The following is a 14,194-nucleotide window of genomic DNA, read 5'->3' as shown; positions in this document are numbered from 1 at the left end:
AAAAGCTGGACATCAAGAGTGTTTGTTGGCTACAAGAGAGGGTCACCTGTCTAGCAGGACCGTAGACCCAGGTCACTGCAGCTCAGATGGGGTTATGCCCAATATGACTGTCCTTTTTGAGAGCTGCCTGATCTGGGAATGTGAGACCCACGCAGCCCATCCGGCTGGGGAATGGGGGCCTGGGGCACGTGGCCGGCCCTTCCCCTGACCCTGGCTGGCCCCTGGGCCATCTGGAGCAAGCCCTTCCGGGACCCAGAGGGCCGGATCCACCAGCGTCCCCTCTCCACCCCCCACCTGCCTGGGGCCGTCCCACTGCCACTCACACCCCTGGGACCCCTGCGTGCTTCACGGCCCACCCAGGGCACCCCAACCAGAGTCCCGCCCAGGGACAGGGTGTGCACAGGTGGACACCAGGGGTGTGGACCTTGTGCGGGGACTGGACCGGGAACCCAGCGTGAAGAGCTGCAGATGTCAACGGGAGGGGAGCCGCAGGGACTGACCTGGCCCCGCTGCGGGAACCCAGGCGAGCCTGGCTGTCCCAGCGGGCGAAGCGCACGGAGACGAGGGGCTCCCTCCCTGACACCCGCCTGTGGCCACCGGGACTCACCAGCCTCTCCAGCCTCTCCGGGGTGGCTGTGCAGGGCCTGGGGGCTTGGCCACCATAGTGCGACCCCACCCCGTCCCTCTGGGGCCTGGGACAGGAATGCCTGCCTGGGGCAAGCTCTTCCTGCAGGGCTGAGGATGGCCTCCGGGTCCCCAGGTGCAGCCTGGGCTCTGGCAAAAGCTCACACCAAGGCCTGGGGCCCCAGCGGCTGGGAGACCCTTCCTGGGGCACCGGGCAGTCGCTCCCCCTGCAGGGCCGGTTCCGTTTGGGTCGAGGGAGTGAGTCCTTCCCCTCAGGCTTCCTGTGGGTCGAGGGAGTGAGTCCTTCCCCTCAGGCTTCCTGTCCATCGGGGCCTCCTCGCCAGGTCTGATGATCGGCTTCTGCAGTCAGCCCACGGTGGAGAGCTCTGTCCCCACTCCCAGCCCCAGAGGAGCAAAGACAGAGCTGGGGGGCTTGCCGAGCGCAGCGAAGTCTAGAACTCCCAGGAGGGGCTGGGAGCCCGCGGCTCCGTCCGCTGCGCCCACAGGTGCCAAACCCCACGGCCATCGCAGAGGGCCCGAGCCGCCCGTTCACGTTCTCTCCAGCACCACCCTGCCACACACCTGGGGAGGGACCCTCACCCTCAGGCCCAAGGGTGCTCTGCACACGGGACCTCCTCGCGCCAGGGTCCCCTATCCTAGGACCCCGGTGCAGCTGTTGTTCCCGGCAGGAGGCCAGAAACCAGCACCAGCTGAGGACATGCCCTGCCCCAGCCAGAGCTGCACAGCTGGGCAAGGGGGGCGGTGGGCTCGGTCTCAGGGGCAGGCTGGCGACTCCCGGCAGGGCCCCCCACCCAGGGGACATCACCGCACCGTCACACACAAGGGTACTTTATTGCGTTCAGTTGTGGTCAGGGAAGTCTGCTTAAGCACAGGGTACAGGGGTGGGTGCTGAGGGACGGGCCCAACACAACAGCCCAGGAAGCATGGGAAGCACAGCCACAATGGATGCTGGAGGACTGGTGTCTCCTGCCATGAGCAGCTAGTGGTAGCCTCTCTGTTGCCTCAGAGTATGAAATGTGTTTATTGAAAACACCAGTGCGCCAGTGAAGAAAAGAATGATGAATATAAGGGTCAGAATGATGCCCAGGACCAGGGCCCAGATGTTCAGGCACTTGGCGGTGGAGGCATAGGTCTGGGCCCCGATCAGGTCACCCACCATCTTCCGGTCCCTAGACTGGGGAGAGGAGATGGAGAGTGGGATCAGGAGCGGGTTCTGGCGACAGCCAGGCTGGTCCCCGTCCACAGCAGCCTCCACGTGCCCTTCGCCCCGGTCGGGGACCCACCCCCCTTTCCCAGAGCCTGAGCAGGACAGTGGCCCTTGGGTCCCGTCCCTCCTGGGGCCTCTAGCTCCTTCTTCAGACTCTCGGCCTCTCCTAGAGACCCCAGGGCGCCCCCTCCCTCTGCATAGGTCCAGTCACTGGTCTCACACCCCATCAGGGCCGAACAGCCTTCGACTACCTCGTGTCCATTCTGGACCAGACTTGAGTTCGGAGTCCAAAGTGTGGAGGATGTAATTTGCCTAATTATTCTGGGAAGGAGACCTTCTTGGGGAGGGTGGGGACATAGGGTGACCCTGCCATTCCCATGCCCTCCCATGCGGCCTCACCCTGTTCTCTCCCTGGGAATAGTCACACACATGCTCACACACACAGGGGCTCCCCGCACACCAGGTACCCTCGGGGCAGACGGACCTCCGCAGGCTCACCTGCACTTTCTGGGAGAACCCCCCCCAACACACACACCCACCTTCACGGAGTAGGCAAAGGCCACGAAGCCCAGGCAGCACCAGTTCATGTAGACTGTGTTGAACAGGGACCAGACGATGTGGTCGGGCACGGGCGTCTCAGTCTGGATGTTGATCACGGTGGTGGCCATGGGAGCTGGGCCTTGGGATGCCCCCATTACAGGAAGATCATGCTCCTCCTTGATCATGTTTAAGTTGGGGAAATGCCTTGTGGGCACCAGGGAAGAGGGGCAGGAAGTGCTATTGGGATGCCAGAGCCTTGACCTTTTGTAGGGTGAGGCCCGGATGTGGGTGGTCCCTGCCAGAGCTCAGCCCCATATCAGGGTCCCTCTCCCCTGTCTCAACTCAGTACTTCTGCTTTCTCAGAAGTTTCTTTTTCCTGGCGTTTTGTAACTGGGTGACTTGGTCGGGCACTAGGGACATGGACGGAGCACTGGGTGTCAGGTTACACCAGGGCGGGGCAGGAGGAGGGGCTGTGGTCTCAGGGGGGCTTCCTGTCCCAGGCTCTCAGTTCGGGTCCTGTCTCTGCTCCCCTGCCACATCCTCTGTCGGGTGTGTGGGCCCTGAGGACTTTTCCTCGGATGTGAGTCTCCCCCTGTTGCATCCACACGACTCCTGAAACAGAATGCTACGGGCACCAGTGACAGTCACAACAAAGTTTATTACAATGAGAGGCAAGGCCGACCGATCGGGACCAACACTCTTGATAAGAGTGCGGCCCCGAACAGCCGGGGGACAGAGTTTTTATAACCAATCACATCGTTTTATCATCACCTGGGAACAAAACAAAGAAACAGGTTCCAGATGAGTTAACAGTTGCCTAATGAGGTGTTTACTTTAGACTTTCTGCCTCTAAGTTGCAACCAGTGGATCTCCTTGACCCTGCCTCTGATGCTCTTTTCTTTGAACTTTTGTTTCCTTAATTGGTGAAGCCTAATTTACAAGGGTATGAGGCGTAGTTTACCAGAGCAAAGCAAGGCTGTTATCTCTTAACCTTCAGTGTCAACACAAAGCTGTTATTTTTCAAGCTAAGCATTAGCCCTACACTACAATTTAACCCTTACACCCCCCCACTCCCCCCACCCCAGCCCCAAGCCTGCTGCAGGCTGCCATATGGACTCCGCACTCCAGCCCCCAGAGAGAGCCCCCGAAGCCCACACCTCAGCAGCCTCCAGCATCTCCCAAGAGTCCCGGAAACCAGGAGCCAGCTGTGGTGGGAGAAAGGAGGATCCGGGCCACTTGGCAGCTGCTGGGAGCACAGGGCCAGCATTCCTGAGCGCCCCACCCTTCCTCCCTCCCTCCTGCCCCATCATGTCACCTAAGGCCCAGGATCTTAAGGGGAAGATGTAAGGGTTAAATTGTAGTGCAGGGCGAACGTGTAGCTTGAGAGATAACAGCTTTGTGTTGACACTGAAGGTTAAGAGATAACAGCCTTGCTTTACTCTTGTAAATTAGGCTTCACCAATTAAGGAAACAAAAGTTCAAAGAAAAGAGCTTCAGAAGCAGGGTCAAGGAGATCCACTGGTTGCAACTTAAAGGCAGAAAGTCTAAAATAATCACCTCATCCGGGAACTGTTTCTAACTCATCTGGGAACTATTTCTTTGATCTGTTCCCAGGTGATGATCAAACGATGTGATCGGCTATAAAAACTCTGTACCCCGGCTGTTGGGGGCCACACTCTGATCAAAAGTGTTGGTCGCGATCAGTCGACCTTGCCTCTCATTGCAATAAACTTTGTTGTGACTGTCACTGGTGCCCATAGCATTCTGTTTCAGGAGTCGTGTGGATGCAACAAAGGGTGGAGAGAAAACACACAGAGAGCCGACTCCTCAAGGGGCTTGCCCCACTGCTGGTCCTTCCTGAACTTACACACTTTCCTCTTCCGCCTCAATCCACCCCCACGGAAAGATGGGGTCATCAGAGAAAGAGAAATGTCTTACCTGAGGTAAAGCAATTCCTGTAACTTGGCTGCTTGATGGCCACACTGTCCCCCCCCCCCCCCCCGCCTCCAATCCTGGCTCAATGCCACTGAGCCACCAGTGCCCCTGCTCTGCTCTCTGTGGCCTCAGTCCAGGCCCATCCCCTGTTTCCTCTGGAGCTTCCAAGGCCATCAGTGCCTCCTCCCTGTCCTGTCGTGTGACCACACTTGGCGGCCCTGTTGTCCTCACTGCCCTACTGGTGGTCCCCGACCCAGGTTGGCTCCCACCCCTCTGCCGGCTTCGAGTCTGGCCTCACTGTGGCCACAGAGTGAGTTCCAGTGCAGAGCTGCAGTATCTATAAAACACACGTCCTTTTGAAGCCTTGGTGAGAAAAAAACTATTTATGAGATATCATGTATTTCATTGATAGCATTTTATATTGGTCATATGTTGAGATATTTTAGATTTATTGCTTCAAATAAAATAGATCATTAAAATAACTCTTACGCAGGGGCACCTAGATGGCTCAGTCGGTTAAGCGTCCGACTTGGGCACAGGTCATGATCTCCTGGATCACGAGTTCGAGCCCCGTGTCAGGCTCTGTGCTGACAGCTCAGAGCCTGGAGGCTGCTTCGGATTCTGTGTCTCCCTCTCTCTCTGCCCCTCCCCTGCTCGCACTCGCTCTCTCTCTCTTTCTCTCTCAAAAATAAATAAACATTAGGGGCACCTGGGTGGCTCAGTTGGTTAAGCGTCCGACTTCGGCTCAGGTCACGATCTCACGGTTTGTGGGTTCGAGCCCCGCGTCGGGCTCTGTGCTGACAGCTCAGAGCCTGGAGCCTGCTTCGGATTCTGTGTCTCCCTCTTTCCCTGTCCCTCCCCCACTCACACTCTGTCTCTCTCTCAAAAATAAATACACATTGGAAAAAAACTCACTCATTTCCTTTTGCTTTTTTATCTATTTTTATTTTTTTTAATGTTTTATTTATTTTTGAGAGAGAGAGAGAAACGGGGTGTTACGGAACCAGGCTGGAACACTGGCGGAAAAACCAAGCGGCACTCAGAGATATCTGGGTGGATCGGAGATTTATTTAACACTGGCGGGCTCAGAGGAGACCATTTCTCCAAAGATCTGAACCCCAAATGCAGATGGGCAGGGTAATTTATAGCGTCATCTTCCACATTCGTGGCGGCTTTCACACGCGCGGCAAACAGGGCAGGAAGAACCCAGAAGAGGAGTCTCTAAGCTGGGAACTGGAGCTTGTTTTAGTCCCTTCAGCTCTCTTATGGTGCAGAACTTTACTTATTTTCCCAACACGGGGAGGGGCAGAGAGAGAGGGAGACACAGAATCCAAAGCAGTTTCCAGGCTCCAAGCGGTCAGCACAAAGCCTGACGCAGGGCCCTAACTCATGAACCATGAGATCGTACCTGAACCGAAGTTGGATGCTTAACCGACTGAGCCACCCAGGCGCCCCTCCTTTGGCTTTTTTAAAATGCGGTTACTGGAATATTTAAAATTGGGTTTGTGGAAAATAAATTCAAAATGAATTAAAGACTTAAGTGTGAGACAGGGAATCATTAGAATCCTAGAGGAGAACACAGGTGGTAACCTCTTTGACCTTGGCCACAGCAACTTCTTTCTAGAGATGTCTCCTGAGACAAGGAAAACAAAAGCAAAAATAAACTATTGGGACCTCTTCAAGATAACAAGCTTCTGCACAGTCAAGGAAACAATCCACAAAACTAAAACACAGCCTACGGAATGGGAGAAGATATTTGCAAATGACATGTCCGATAAAGGGTTAGTAACAAAAATCTATAAAGAACTTATCGAACTCAACACCCAAAACACAAATAATCCAGTGAAGAAATGGGCAGAAGACATGAATAGACATTTTTACCAAGAAGACATCCAGATGGCCAACAGACACATGAAAACATGCTCAACATCACTCAGCTCAGAGAAATACAAATGAAAACCACAATGAGATACCACCTCACACCTGTCAGAATGGCTAACACTAACAACACAGGAAACAACACGTGTTGGTGAGGACGTGGAGAAAGGGGAATCTCTTGCACTGTTGGTGGGAATGCAAGCTGGTACAGCTGCTCTGGAGAACAGCGTGGAGGCTTCTCAAAAAACGAAAAACAGAACTACCCTACGGCCCAGCAATTGCACTACTAGGTATTTATTCAAAGTTTACAAAACCACTAACTCAAAGGGATACGTGCCCCACGCCCCCGTGTTGATAACAGCCGAAGTATGGAAAGAGCCCAAATATCCATCCGCTGATGAATGGGTGAAGAAGATGTGTGTATATACGATGGAATATTACTCAGCCATAAAAAAGAAAGAAGCTTTGCCATTTGCAACGACACGGATGGAGCCAGAGTATTATTCTAAGGGAAGTAAGTCAGTCAGACAAAGACAAGTATCATATGATTTCACTCAGATGTGGAATTTAAGAAACAAAACAAATGGGCAGAGGGGGGAAAAGAGAGAGGGGCAAACCAAGAAACGGTCTCTTAAATACGGAGAACACACTGATGGTCACCAGAGGGGAGGTGGGCGGGGGATGGGCTAGACAGGTGGCGGGGATTATGGAGGGCACTTGGATGAGCACCGGGTGATGTATGGAAGTGTCGAATCACTACATTGTGCACCTGAAACTGACATGAAACTGTATGTTAGCTAATTGGAATTTAAATAACAACTTTAAACAATAAAATGGGTTTGTGGCCTACACCCTACCAAAGTCACGCCGTGGACGGTCTATTGGTGGCAGATAAGAGGACGTGGTCCTGGCAAGGGGTCACCAGGCCAGGTACCAAGAGGAGGGCATTTGGGAGAGACTCACACTTTTCTGCTCTCATGCGTCTTTCACGGATGGGCCAGAGTCTCTCCCCGCATCTGACTCTGGCCCAGGGCAGAGAGGTCACACAGCTGCCCATCCGCCCCCCAGTGCTGGCAGCAACTTGTCAGATTGCTTTGGAAGCTTGCTCACAACAGGACGTGCTCTTCCTATTTAAGGTCCTGGGAATTTTGCAAGACTTTTTCTAATGAATTTCCAAGAGCAGATAAGCAGAGGGAAATAACAAACCAGTAACAGAAAAATTACCTGACTTTCTAACTGCATAGGAAAAGAAGACTGATATTTCTGCGAACCTACCCAAATGACTACTCTATCAAACCAAATATCTCACATGTGTGGGGTGCAGGAAGACGTCTCTTCTTCCTCTTGTGAAGCCCACATTCTGGAACTTCATGAATTAGCGTTTTAAGGGAAAAGGTCTCTTACTGGCCAAACAAGCAGGGAACAAATAGGGTTTCACTTCACAAAGAAATAAGGAGCAGATGGCATTCGGCCTCCACAAAAGCAATCTGAAATACTCTCCCTCAGTAGGCTCCCGGTCTCCCTGGAGGTGCGGAGTCGAGAATACGGTATCATCCAAAGGCCACAGCCCTGCCCGTCCCCAGCCCGGGCTGCGGTGCTGGCTGCACAAGAGGTGCCTTCCAAAGCTGCGGTTGTGCAGTGCGCCTCAGGGTCAGCTGGACAGGCAGAGCTTGGAGACGAGGCCTGGACAAGCACAGAAGATTGGGACAGACATGACAGAAGACCTGGAGACCAGGGCAGAGGGTGGAGAGTGTTCCTCGGTGAGTTTCAGGGGTGGGGGGCTCTGCTCTCTTGCACACCCTCACACCCGGCCCTGGAGGCTGGGGGTGCTGGTGGTTCGGCCCTCCGGAGCACCCCCCTGTCCCCCGAAACCTGCCAGGTCCTTGGAGCCCCATCAGCTCCACTCTGCAGAGGTCATCTGTGCCAGCCACCAAGACGGCAGCCGTCTTCGCGGTTCACGATGGCAGGAAAGCCCTTCCCCACCCCCCTGGAGTTAGTCGTGACCGGGACTCTGCTGCCAGAGAAACAGGGTTCTAAGTGAAAGGGCGTGTCTTCCAGGCAAGAAGGATGGCGTGCGGTTCACCACGTTTCCGGGGCACTGGGGCGCTCGCGGAAGCAGAAGCTCCACCCTCGGTCCCTGAGGGCAGCACACGGACCCCCTGGCAGTGCAGCCCCACATTTGAGGGGCAGCACGAGCAGGAAACAAAGCTTTCTTTGAAGTCCCTGAGACTTGGGATTGTTCGATGCCGCAGCACAGTCTGGCCCACCCTGACTTACACAGGGACTTGATGCCATCTCGTAAAACTTTGAAAATGCGGCCTTGGCCTCCCGCAACAAAGACACTGTTCTTGGGGCTGGAAAGACTGACCCACGTAAAGCCGTGTGCAGCTTGACTGGGCCGCAGGGCCCGGATGGCAAACCTTGCCCCCTGGGTGTGTGGTGAGTGTATTTCTGGATGCAATTAACACGTGAATCAATGGACCGAGTGAGGCAGGAGCCCCCACCCCCCACCTGCTCCGGTGTCGGGGCAGGGTTGGGGGGGTGCTCCTCCAATGTGTTGGAGGCCTGACTAGAACACGAATGTGGAGTAAGGGAGAATTCACACTGCCCGCCTCGCTCTGAGCTGGGACTTCCGTCTCCTCCTGCCACGGGACTCCAACTCGGGCCGGAGGGCACGCTGGCTCCCGTGGGCCTCCAGCTTGCAGGCGGCAGACGGTGAGCCTTCCGAACCACACGAGCCGACTCCCTGGGTGACTCTATTTCTCTGGGGAACCCAGACTAACACAAGCAGTGAGGAGAGCAGAAGGCGGGTCGCCCGCCCTGTGCTGTTCGGAGGAAGGACTGCAATACAATGATTTATAAGAAATAGATATTTGTCATCAGACGGCCAAATACAGTTCTCAGGCACATCTGGTCTTCATGCACAGCTCCCGAGAAAAGGTGACACAGGGTCTTGTTATTACTGACGGTGCTGCTGGACCCACCCACGGGCGGGACGGTTGGAGCTTTCCATGCCCCCAGAGGTTGAATCAGCAACGGCCAATGACTTAGTCAATCGTGACTATATATTAAAGCCCAAGAGGACAGATTTCTGGTCCTTTTTCTCTTTTCAGACGTCCTCCACACGGGGGACCAGAACTCTCCCACGTGCCACCAAGCTCCACGAGTGCGGACGCTCCTCTGGGAGACTGTTGATTCGTGCCCTCGGTCACACCCTTCAACACACTGGTCACCATAAGGAAGTGCTTCCCTGAGTTCCGTGAGTCGCTCTAGTAAAGTAAAAGAACGTGAGGTGAGGGTTGGAGCCTCCGGTCCGTCAGAATCTCTGGTGACGGCCTGGGGCTTGTGACTGGCATCTGACGTGGGGCCGGGAGCTGTCTTGCAGGACCGATTCCTCAACTGTGGGCTCTGACACTATCTCTGGGCAGACGGTGTCAGAACAGAGTTCTCTGACACCCAGCTGGCGTCCAAGAATTGGTTGGCCCTCTGGGTGGGGGAGCACCCCCCATGTAGGAATTAGGTCCAGGAACCCGGACCGACAGACCAAGAGCCTAAGAAGCGGGCAGCCCCAGGGTAAGACGGGGGACAGCCCTGTGCACTGCTCACCGCCACCTGCGTCTTTGGCCTCGTGCGCTCAGGACAGGACCGGCTGCTGACTGAGCAGGAACAGAGACACCGAGAAAGCCCAGACCACCGTTAGAAGAGGCGACAGCTTTTCTACCTTAAGCAGTAAAAGACGAAATGGCAGGCTCCTGAGTTCTAAGGCTGAGCGTTGCTGCGAGAATCCGATCAGCGGTGTGGCCCGGGCACCCGAGCCTCACAAGCCGGGCACCTGCAGTCCGGGTTGAGGGCGGAGGGCGATAAAGGGAAGAGACACAGCACAGCTGAGCACCAGGAAAGAGGGAGCTAACGGTGTGACTCTTGGCACATGAACCTGACTGAAATTAAACCGACATCTTAAAAGTTGATTACATACATGGGGACTTCTATCGCCCCGAGGAAGCTGTGACCCCAGTTGCCCAGCACCCTGCTTTGAGAGAGTGCGGACGAGGGGTGTGGGAGCCCCTCCCGGGGGCATCCCCTCCTGGGGGCACACTCCAGGTCCAGGCTAGGACCGTGCCCACCTGGGGTCAGGGGTTCTCACCACAGCCACCTGGAGGGATTTCAGAATTCCTGCCCTGGTCCCCCCTCCAACCAGTGCCATCCCTGCTCTTCGTCTGAGTGCCGGGGGTGTGGAGGTGACTGGTTCATCTTTTCAGTTCTGAGTTCTCCCACTTGAGAGGAGACACATCTGGGCTGGAAATGGCAACTTTGATCACTTTTGATCTTCATAAAACTGGAGACTTCGGGGGCGCCTGGGTGGCTCGTCGGTTAAGCGGCCGACTTCGGCTCGGGTCACGATCTCACGGTCCGTGGGTTCGAGCCCCGCGTCGGGCTCTGTGCTGACAGCTCAGAGCCTGGAGCCTGTTTCAGATTCTGTGTCTCCCTCTCTCTGACCCTCCCCTGTTCATGCTCTGTCTCTCTCTGTCTCAAAAATAAATAAACGTTAAAAAAATTTTTTTTTCTTTAAAATTAAAAAAATAAAAAAAATAAAATAAAATGAAAAAAAACCTGGAGACTTCGGGATGATGCTGTCAGAATGTGATGGTCCTTAGTCCTGTCCGCCAAACGCCTCTGGCTCTCCTGGGCTGGGGTAGGGTTGTATCTCCCCCTCCCCTGGAATCCGGGCTGTGGCTCCCTGGGTTCCCTTCCTCCTGCCCCAGTGACCGCGGAGACACATGTCGAGGTCCCCGCGTGACTCTGCAAGAGTGCGAGGGCTGGACGGAGGTCCTCCAGGCTGTGTGCCGCACAGCCTCACGCAGCCGACCCTAACTGAGGCACCTGCCTTGGGGTGGCCGTCGGCAGCCCTCAGATTCTCTCCTGTTCCTTGGAGATTTTAGTCTTGGCCTCACATGGTCCCCAGATCTTTTCCAGGCAGAATTTGGGGGCTTCAGAAACACCGTCTGTGACGAATCTGCCCCTGAGATACCGAATCCGGGCTCTTGGGTGCACACACTGTTAACTTTTCTCACTGTGACATTTAGCAAATATTCAGCAAAGTGCATAAAACATAAAAGTGGGGGCGCCTGGGTGGCTCAATCGGTTGAGCGTCCGACTCCGGCTCAGGTCATGATCTCACGGCTTGTGAGTTCGAGCCCCGCGTCGGGCTCTGTGCTGACAGCTCGAGGAGCCTGCAGCCTGCTTCGAATTCTGTGTCTCCCTCTCTCTCTGCCCCTCCCCTGCTCATACTCTGCCTCTCTCTGTCTCTCAAAAATAAATATACGTTAAAAAAATTTTTTTGTTTAAAAAAATAAATAAAACATAAAAGTGCACCTAACGAGCTGCCGGACTGTGGTGCCCATCCAACTACGGCCCAAGTGAAAACCACTGATGCCCCAGCAGGCACCTGACCCCTGCGGCAACCTCCCCGCCTTCCCGCCAGGGTCACCGCTCTCCGGACTTTATGGTGAACCCGTTCTTGCTTTTCATCCAAGTTCTAGCCCCCAAGTGTGGGTTACACTGAACCTAAGTGAGTTCAGGATAACCCCAAACACTGTGCTTTAATTTTGCTCATTTGGACTCGTGTGAATGAACCCTTGCTGAACCTCCCTTCACCCGGTGTTACAGCCGCGAGCCTCGCCCATGTGTGGCTGTCGGCCATTTCTTTTAATTTCCATGTCGTGCTCCATGATCTAAATAAGCCACAGCTTGTCTGCTCTCCTGTGGATGGCCAGTGGTGCTGGCGGCCGTGGCTGTGTATTTGTGTTCAAGTGCCTTTCTGCACGTGGATCCGCGTTTCCATGGTATGTGTGGCAGGTCAAGGGATATAAATGTCTCCCACTTCAGTGGACCAGGCCACGTTGTTTTCCACGGTGGCTGCTGCGACACACATTCCCACAGCTGGCCCTGGGGGTCCCTGGACCCTCCCAGTTCTACAACAGTAGCCACTCAGGGCGTCGTGAGGCGATATCTCTTTGTGGCTTTAATTTGTGTGTCCCCGATGATGCATCAGGTTGTAGCAAGTATCTATATGCAATAAGGTTGCATAATACATGGCCACAAAACCTCAGTGGTATACACCAATATACGTCTGTTCTTACTCAAGGGTCTGTGAGATCTCAGGACTCCGGGCTGGCCTAGACTAGCCTCCCTTGGCCTTGCCTGGGCTCCCCCGTCACTCTGGTCAGCTGCAGGTGGGAGGGGACAGCTCCTCTCTCACAGGATTTTTGTAAAGTAGGCTCTACACCCAACATGGGCTTGAACTCACAACTCTTAGGTCAAGGGTCTCGTGCTCTACTGACTGAGCCGGCCGGGCGCCCCAGCACGGGCTTGTTCTTACGGCCAGGTCAGGGTCCCCACAGAAGTCTTGGCACTGGCCTACCTCATGCCGTGTTGTGTTAACCACAGCGCGTGGGGAAGGCCGTGGCTGCAGTGACCCCCAGCCTGTTGGGGGAGGGGGATGGAGACTTGGGGCACGGGCTGCAAGCCACCTACCAAAGAAGCTTGGCCACTTTACGTGTGCTCCGTGGCCAGCTTCTATAGAGACACAGGCAACTGTCCGTGGACTTTGTACCCAGAACCCTCCCCAGACTCTTGCTAATTCTCACGGTATCTCTGCGTTGTGTGGTATTTATTAGTTCATTATTTTGTGTCTTCCTTTGAAAGCTTGAATTTTCCCACACTCTTCCTATTTACTTTAGTGGTTACTTCATAAATGATGACATAACTCTGGTTTCTCAGAATCTGAGGCCATAAGGTGTTTTTATCTGCTGGACACACGAGGACCTTGAGATCTCTCAGTCCCACTGACCTCCTTCCAGATTATGCGTCGTTGTTGTGCTTTTTTTTTTATTTTCTAACATACCAAGATGTGTCCCTGTTTGGTGTGACGGATACTGAGTCTGCATGGACACACACTTCGTGTCCCTGCCCTTCACCAGGCCCTCGGTGTTTTCCATCCAGACTGGTTTCCTTCTGGGTGAACAGCTCCCTTAGTGGGAGCTGGTGACCAAAGCCCCTTGACGTCTGTTTTCCGGAAAGTATCTTCATTTCGCCTTCTTTCTTGAGTATCTGTAGTTGGCGTAGAGTTTCAGATTGGCACTGAGGATGCCGTTTCGCGGCCTTCTTTCCCAGCTGTCACTGATATTATAAAATCAGCTACAGTGTAAGTTTTACCCCTTATTTGAAAATCTGTTTTTATCAGGCTGCTTAAAATTTTATGTCTTTGGTTTTCTGCAGTTTTGCTATGATGTTTTGAGGTGTGGCTTCGTTTCTATTTATCCTGGGAGAGACTTGAGTTTTTTAAATCTGGGGTTGACTGTCTTCCCCAGTTTTGGAAAGTTCTCAGCCATTAATTATTCGAACATGGATTCCCCGCCCCCCTGTTCTCCAGTCCTCCTTCTCCTGAAACTCCAATGAAACACACGTGGGAAGCTCTCACTCTGTCCTCAATATCTCTTACACACCCATTGTGTTTCTTGCACATCGTGTCTGTGCTTCTGTCTGGATGGTCTCTTCTTCCGTCTTCTTGAGGCGAGGCCCTTGAACCTGCAGTATTCACCCCAACAAGCTCCCCGGGACTCATGCGACCCAAGAGCAACAAACCCACCCACTGAGTTCTTAATTCTGGTTACTGAATCTTCCCATTCTAGAACTTCTGATTAGTTCTTTGCAGATTTGCAACATCACTTTCTATGGTTCTCCATTCCCTGCTAATGTGTTTCAGTTCACCTTTTGTCCCCGGGAGCTCGGTGAGCTCGCCGTCTAGAAGTCCAGCACCCAGAGTTTCCGTTGTCTTTTCCTGCTGACCCTCGGCCGTGTTTTCTGGTCTCCCTGGGCGCTCCATGCAGAGCTGATTTTAGGCCTGGGATGATTACCTGCCCCCCCCCCCACCACCACCACCCAGAGAGGGTCCTGATGACCCTGGAAAGCACCTGCAGTTACCAAAAT

At 54.2% G+C, this 14,194-nt stretch overlaps 1 protein-coding gene and 1 long non-coding RNA gene across 2 annotated transcripts; both read right to left on the bottom strand.

Annotated features, from left to right (window-relative positions):
* Positions 1-1,457: 1,457 nt before the first annotated feature.
* Positions 1,458-2,808, bottom strand: LOC102969808 (interferon-induced transmembrane protein 1-like). The gene is made up of 2 exons (XM_007094213.3): positions 2,392-2,808; positions 1,458-1,819 (listed from the first exon to the last, which is right to left on the bottom strand). Exons 1-2 carry the CDS (start codon positions 2,575-2,577, stop codon positions 1,625-1,627), a joined length of 381 nt encoding a protein of 126 aa, XP_007094275.1. The 5' UTR covers positions 2,578-2,808; the 3' UTR covers positions 1,458-1,624.
* A 6,421-nt stretch (positions 2,809-9,229) lies between these two features.
* LOC122231216 lies at positions 9,230-13,942 on the bottom strand. Its single transcript, XR_006208408.1, has 3 exons — positions 13,711-13,942; positions 9,812-10,037; positions 9,230-9,474 (listed from the first exon to the last, which is right to left on the bottom strand). It is a non-coding gene; the product is annotated as an uncharacterized LOC122231216 (long non-coding RNA).
* Between the last annotated feature and the right edge of the window lie 252 nt (positions 13,943-14,194).

The sequence above is a fragment of the Panthera tigris genome, chromosome D1 (genome assembly GCF_018350195.1).
Source record: "Panthera tigris isolate Pti1 chromosome D1, P.tigris_Pti1_mat1.1, whole genome shotgun sequence".
In the NCBI taxonomy this organism is placed as follows: domain Eukaryota; kingdom Metazoa; phylum Chordata; class Mammalia; order Carnivora; family Felidae; genus Panthera; species Panthera tigris.
The sequence above is the reverse complement of the archived record's forward strand: the minus strand, read 5'-3'. Positions and strand labels throughout refer to the sequence as shown.